The following is a 7,973-nucleotide window of genomic DNA, read 5'->3' on the forward strand; positions in this document are numbered from 1 at the left end:
GGAAGACAAACTGACATGGTGATTTTCGATGGGTTTTGCCCTTTTTTATTATGTGTGTTCCTATGCCAGGATTATAAGCAGTTTCATACTGTTAAAAGTATGGAAAGAGGAATATGAATATCTTGAATTATTTGGCCACAGAAGTGTTAAATTGACAATAAGAAAAGAATGTAGTCTATATTGGACAAGCAGAGGAATTTTCCAGGTGGTAGTGATAGGTCTAAACCACCTCTGTGATGTTTTCTCTTCACTGAGCTTTCCAATATTCATTTCAGCAGTGGGTTTCATCACAATGGAGATAGGCAGAGGGATTCTAAATATCAAACTGATTGTTCCTTATTTGATAAACTTTAGTATTATTTGTTTGGAGAAGGTGATGGCATCCCACTCCAGTACTCTTGCCTGGAAAATCCCATGGATGGAGGAGCCTGGTGGGCGGCAGTCCATGGGGTCGCGAAGAGTCAGACACGACTGAACGACTTCACTTTTACTTTTCACTTTCATGCATTGGAGAAGGAAATGACAACCCACTCCAGTGTTCTTGCCTGGAGAATCCCAGGGATGGGGGAGCCTGGTGGGCTGCCATCTATGGGGTTGCACCGAGTTGGACACGACTGAAGTGACTTAGCAGTAGCAGCAGTATTATTTGTTAATGCTTATAGGATGCAGTTTCTAAGGCCCAGGGCCTTGTGGAAGGTCCGGGTAAGGGCATTCTTCACTTCATTATTTCTCAGGCTGTAGATGATGGGATTCAACATGGGAGTCACAACAGTGTAGGACAGTGATAGCACTTTCTTGCTTTCAGGAGAATTATTGGACTTTGGACGGAAGTAGACAAGGCTTAAAGATACATAGAAAAGGGAGACGACGAGCAGGTGAGAGGAGCAGGTAGAGAAGGCTTTACGCTTCCCCTTTGCCGATGGAATATTCAGGATGGCAGCAGCAATGCAAGTGTAGGAACATAGGATCAGCAAGCAGGGAATCATGACAAATAGAATGGTTCCAATAATGGCATAGATCTCAAACAGTGCTGTGTCTGCACAGACCAGCCTCAGCACAGGTGGGCTGTCACAGAAGAAGTGGTTCACATTGTTGCTACCACAGAATGGAAAGCTGAAGAGCCATGTGGTCTGCACAGTAGCTACAGGAATGCCTGGAAACCAAGAGATAACTGCCAGTTTGGCACGTGCCCTTGGGTTCATGATAACTGGGTAGTGCAAGGGACTGCAGATGGCTACATAGCGGTCATAGGCCATGGTGGCCAGGAGGGAGCATTCAGAAACCCCAAAGAAGAAGAAGAAATACATCTGAGTGGCACAGCCAAGAAAGGAGATGGTTGTGTCCTGGGCAATCAGGGTCCCCAGCATCTTGGGCACAATAGCTAAATTGAAGCCAATCTCTAAGAAGGACAAGTTCCTGAGGAAGAAGTACATGGGGCTGTGCAGCATGGGGTCAGCCAAGGTAACCAGAATGATGAGGCTGTTTCCCAGCAGAGTGACCAGGTAGATGAATAGAAATGTCAGGAAGAGTAATGACTGTATTTCAGTAGGTAAGGAAGAGAAACTCATGAGGATAAACTCATTAACTCTTGTCCAGTTTCCTTCAGCCATAAATATAGGAATGAACCCCCAGCTGTGGTCATAGAGATTCTCGATTGGAAGAGTCGGATTCTGGATTTGTTTTTCAGACAAATCCAGTGTCAGAGAAAGAGGCAAGATCAGGATCTCAGTTGCAAGGGAAATTATCTTGTGTTAGCTGAGAATAAAAGCACAAGGAAGAATGGCCACAGCATGAGCTCTGAAATGGCTCTAGGTCAGGTTTCAGAAGAGTTGATATGTTTCTATTTGTACGTTGACATATAGGGAAAGTTTATACCTAATCAGAACCATGCGTTCCTGATGGAGCCACCAAAGTGTCTATTTTGGGAGGCAGTGATATTCCTAAAAACACATAGACTTTTGAGAAACAAACACAATGTTCATGATTTCATTAAAGAACACATACATGTGAATTTATCATAACTTTAGAAGTATCTTTATGATTATGATGCAGATCAATGCATCTAATTAATTTTCTCCTCTTCATAAATCTTTTTTTGCCTGGTTAGAATTTGGGAGGTGAATGAGGAGCTAGTATGTATTAACACATGCATCTGCTTTATCCTTGTACATGTGCGTTTTACAGGTGAGGAAACTGACCCCAGAGAAATTAATAAATAGCAATTGAAGTGGCAAATCTGGAGTCTAAACTACATTTGTTGGATTCTGAGGTACTCTGGTTTCTATTAAACCATGCTTCATTGAACAGTTTTGACTTGATCTGGGGATTATGTCATTAATGGTTATAAGAATTACAATTGGAATTTTTGCCAAATCACATTGAAGATAGAGGAGAATCAACACCACTAACATCAAGGTGTCCAAACTCAATTGGATCCTTATTTTACATTATTTGTTTCTAATTTGCAATTGGTTATCAAGAGGTTCTTCTTCTCTTGTCATCTTGGTAATCTAAAATACTAAATTTTAATGAAGACATTATGAGATAAAGTTGGAAAATGATGTGGGCCAAGAGACTGGGATAAATGAAAAGGAAGTAGATGTGGACAGAGAACTATAGTAAGAAAAACACACATTTACTAACAGAAATAAAATATTATTAGGAGCAGTAAAAAGTAAAGTTGACACAAAGTAAAACAGAAACAAGGATATAGTTAGAAAAGACTACCTGGGGGGAAATCATGATAATAAAATTGAAAGATTATACAGTCCAGTGTTAGAAACTTAAGAAAACTGAATTAATGAGTTAGAACACAAGAGAATTTATATCTAAATTATTGAGAAAGAATAATAAAGAGGCAAAAATAATATTAAGAATAATGAAGTAAAATATGGTAAATAAAATCAATTTAATAGGCATTCCAGAATATGTAACAAAGAAGAAAAGACAAAGAATATTCAAAGAAGTACCAGAGGAAAAATAAACATCTCTGAGCTAAAAGAAGACATGACTTTCTGAACGGAAAGAATCCCTATATGCAAACAAATTCTACCTAAAGAAACTAAAGACCTATATATAGAAAACTATAAAACACTGATGAAAGAAATCAAAGAGGACACTAATAGAAGGAGAAATATACCACGTTCATGGATCGGAAGAATCAATATAATGAAAATGAGTATACTACCCAAAGCAATCTATAGATTCAATGAAATCCCTATCAAGCTACCAACGGTATTTTTCATAGAGCTAGAACAAATAATTTCACAATTTGTATGGAAATACAAAAAACCTCGATAGCCAAAGCAATCTTGAGAAAGAAGAATGAAACTGGAGGAATCAACCTGCCTGACTTCAGGCTCTACTACAAAGCCACAGTCATCAAGACAGTATGGTACTGGCACAAAGACAGAAATATAGATCAATGGAACAAAATAGAAAGCCCAGAGATAAACCCACGCACCTATGGACACCTTATCTTTGACAAAGGAGGCAAAAATATACAATGGAGAAAAGACAATCTCTTTAACAAGTGGTGCTGGGAAAACTGGTCAACCACTTGTAAAAGAATGAAACTAGAACACTTTCTAACACCATACACAAAAATAAACTCAAAATGGATTAAAGATCTAAACATAAGACCAGAAACTATAAAACTCTTAGAGGAGAACATAGGCAAAATACTCTCCGACATACATCACAGCAGGATCTTCTATGACCCACCTCCCAGAATATTGGAAATAAAAGCAAAAATAAACAAATGGGATCTAATTAAAATTAAAAGCTTCTACACAACAAAAGAAACTATAAGCAAGGTGAAAAGACAGCCTTCAGAATGGGAGAAAATAATAGCAAATGAAGCAACTGACAAACAACTAATCTCAAGAATATACAAGCAACTCCTGCAGCTCAATTCCAGAAAAATAAACAACCCAATCAAAAAATGGGCCAAAGAACTAAATAGACATTTCTCCAAAGAAGACATACAGATGGCTAACAAACACATGAAAAGATGATCAACATCACTCATTATCAGAGAAATGCAAATCAAAACCACAATGAGGTGCCATTTCACGCCAGTCAGAATGGCTGCGACCCAAAAGTCTACAAGCAATAAATGCTGGAGAGGATGTGGAGAAAAGGGAACCCTCTTAAACTGTTGGTGGGAATGCAAACTAGTACAGCCACTATGGAGAACAGTGTAGAGATTCCTTAAAAAACTGGTAAGAGAACTGCCATACAACCCAGCAATCCCACTGCTGGGCATACACACCGAGGAAACCAGAATTGAAAGAGACACGTGTACCCCAATGTTCATCGCAGCACTGTTTATAATAGCCAGAACATGGAAGCAACCTAGATGTCCATCAGCAGATGGATGGATAAGAAAGCAGTGGTACATATACACAATGGAGTATTACTCAGCCATTAAAAAGAATACATTTGAATCAGTTCTAATGAGGTGGATGGAACTGGAGCTTATTATACAGAGTGAAGTAAGCCAGAAAGAAAAACACCAATACAGTATTTTAACGCATATATATGGAATTTAGAAAGATCGTAACGACAACCCTGTATGTGAGACAGCAGAAGAGACACAGGTGTATAGAACAGTCTTTTGGACTCTGGGACGGGGGCAGGGAGATGATTTGGGAGAATGGCATTGAAACATGTATAATATCATATAAGAAATCAATCGCCAGTCCAGGTTGGATGCAGGATACAGGAAGCTTGGGGCTTGTGCACTGGGATGACCCAGAGGGTATGAGGTGGGAGGTGGGAGGGGGATTCAGGAGGGGGAACACGTGTATACCTGTGGCAGATGCATGTTGATGTATGGCAAAACCAATACAGTATTGTAAAGTAAAATAATAATAATAATAATAAATTAAAAAAATAAAAGATTCACACAGACATTGTCTTTATATGAATTTTTTAAAAATTTTGAGGATGGGGAATAATTCTATTCACTAACCAACATAGCAAAAGATTAAAACAAAACAACAAATTAAAACAAATTCTGTAAACTGCAACCAAACAAAAACTCTGGCCCAACTGCAAAGGAAAAAAATAAATCAGGAAGTTCTGTGTCTATAAGATGGAGTAGGCAGGCTTTTCCTTTTCCTTCCCACTAATTAACTAAATAACTAAATACCCTAGATAGTACTCATCAAAGAAACATAAAATTCTGAAAGGTGGGGATCATATACATCGGCAGGTGTTTAAACATGTTATAATGTTGCCATATGCTATTATATTTCCTCATAGTATTACAATATTTTATTATGTTTATTTGTGCATGCTTTGAAGACTATCACTCTAGGCACATAACTGAAACAGAATGAATCCCTGGACCAATGCATATATAAACAGCCCTGGGGCAACTTGAGGGGAAAATAAATGTTATATTCTTACATTAAATAACACAATAAAATATACCCAACATGGAAAATGACTTAAATGTAAATATGAAGCTTTAACTGAATTGAAGAAGATATAGGTAACTATTTACTTTAGCTTTCTGAAGTTCTTTCTCAGCATGTATGCTAAAGCAGAATCCAGAAAAGAAAATATTCATTGATTTTAACATATAAAAATCAAATAATTTTAAACACTAATAGTTTAACATAGAAATTAAAAGATACATTTTAATAGAGACAATGTGTACAAGATAAATGTCAACATATTGTTACAAATTACCCAAGGGAAAACTAGGTAAATCTATAATCATTCAGTTCACATCATCAGAAATCAAATGCCAGAAGAGAAAAACAGTTCAAAGTCAACAAAAATTAAGTACAATTTTTTAAAGGAGATCATTTTTTCTTAAAAAATTTTAAACATGGTATTTATTTTGGATAAATGTGAAATATAAATATTCAAACACTATAGGTCCAAACAATAAGTGGATTTTACACTATGTATCAGAGATTCTTTGAACTAGCAATTTTTGAACTGCAAATTTTATATACCAGGATGCTCCTCTCAGCTTTATTTATAACAGTGTAATTAAAACAAATAAATGATAAAGAACAATCTAACTATATAAAAATAGATTGTGAAATAAACTTACATCTACACATCTATATTATGAATACTATGAAGTAATTAAAATATATGCTATAAGAATAACAAATGACATGAGAAAATATTCAGTAAGTTTTTGCTAAGTTGATAAAGTGTGCTGCAAGATAGTATATTTAATACAAAACATTTATTTTAAATAGAAATTTTATATATATATTACATAATACATATAGAATGCCTTCAGTTCTGTTTCTTCATTAACATCTTAGTGGTATAATTCCAAGAGTTTTAAATTTCTTCTTCACATTTTATATTTTTTACATTATCCACAGTGAAAATGTATTTTTTTAAATTTGAAGAACAAATACTTGAATATTATTAAGAACAAGACACTTATAACACAAAACAACCCATACACAAAAGGGAAAACTTAATGACAAGCTGGGAAAATATTTGTAATAATGGCAACAAATAATAAAAAGTGTTTGGCTAGCTAATATATAATAAGCTATAGAAATCCCTTTTAAAATGACACAATCTCCTTAAAAGAAGATTACAAGACACAAAGATTTATTCCACCAAAAAGTTCCAATGGCCAGTAAGCATATGAAAATTACTCTATTTTGCTAATAATAAAGTTAAAAATTAAGATAGAAATTAAATTTCTTTTCAATTTGAAATATTGAAAAGTATAATAGTGCTAGTAAGGGTTGGTTAGTAAGCAATATCTTATTCTGTTTGAGGCTATGCAAATTAGCCTCAGTTTGTCACAAATTGTGTGAGGATCCTATAATGTTCATACATTTTGGTTCAAGAACTCCTCTGGTAGAAGAATTGGAGGCAATGATTTTACGTGTATGTTCAATGTTGATCATTACAGTGATACTTTGAAAATGATCATTAATAGGTGAATGAAAGGTTCACTTATACAGCATGAATTTAAGGAAATTCAGGCAATCATTTAAATAATTGCTCAGACGGTAAAGCGTCTGCCTGCAATGCAGGAGACCTGAGTTTGATCCCTGGGTCGGGAATATCCCCTGGAGAAGGAAATGGCAACCTACTCCAGTACTCTTGCCTGGAAAATTCCATGGATGGAGGAGCCTGGTAGGCTACAGTCCGTGGGCTCGCAAAGCGTCGGACACGACTGAGCAACTTCACAACTTCACAACTTCACTTAATAGTGTAATGCAATAATCACAGTATTGCTATTGCTAAGTCACTTCGGTCGTGTCCGACTCTGTGTGACCCCATAGACGGCAGCCCACCAGGCTTCCCCGTCCCTGGGATTCTCCAGGCAAGAACACTGGAGTGGGTTGCCATTTCCTTCTCCAATGCATGAAAGTGAAAAGTGAAAGTGAAGTCGCTCAGTCGTGTCCGACCCTCAGCGACCCCATGGACTGCAGCCTTCCAGGCTCCTCCATCCATGGGATTTTCCAGGCAAGAGTATTGGAGTGGGGTGCCATTGCCTTCCCCTAATCACAGTATAATATTAATGAAAAATTAAGTTGCCAAAATTGCACATATATGCTAAATTTCTAATTTTGTAAATACATTTTTTGTATAAAAAGGCTGAAAGGTTGTAATCAAAATTTTAAAGTGATCTATTTCCAAGTTCTGTAAAAAGGTGCTTTCTTATTTCTATTTTTATGGATTACTAAATTTTCTACAATGAGCTACACTTATTATATGATAGTAATAACATTAAAAATGAAAATGATGATGATCATAATGATGATGAAACTGCAATATTTACTAAAAATGTAATAGATTTATGCTTTATGCTTTACATTCATTCTCTCATTTTCTTCTCACAACTGTGATTTAAATACCATCATTATCCTCCCCATACTGGAGGTGAATGCAGAATTTTAATGCAGATACATAATTTTGAGGTTGAGAAACTTTGTAATTACATGGAAATTACATGGAAATGACTGAACCTG

At 36.1% G+C, this 7,973-nt stretch overlaps 1 protein-coding gene across 1 annotated transcript; it reads right to left on the reverse strand.

Moving 5' to 3' along the window:
* Positions 1-656: 656 nt before the first annotated feature.
* On the reverse strand, positions 657-1,583 carry OR10A2 (olfactory receptor family 10 subfamily A member 2). The gene has a single exon (XM_019974226.2). The coding sequence runs from the start codon at positions 1,566-1,568 to the stop codon at positions 657-659; it is 912 nt and encodes a 303-aa protein (XP_019829785.2). The 5' UTR covers positions 1,569-1,583.
* Between the last annotated feature and the right edge of the window lie 6,390 nt (positions 1,584-7,973).

Source organism: Bos indicus, chromosome 15, assembly GCF_029378745.1.
Source record: "Bos indicus isolate NIAB-ARS_2022 breed Sahiwal x Tharparkar chromosome 15, NIAB-ARS_B.indTharparkar_mat_pri_1.0, whole genome shotgun sequence".
NCBI lineage: Eukaryota > Metazoa > Chordata > Mammalia > Artiodactyla > Bovidae > Bos > Bos indicus.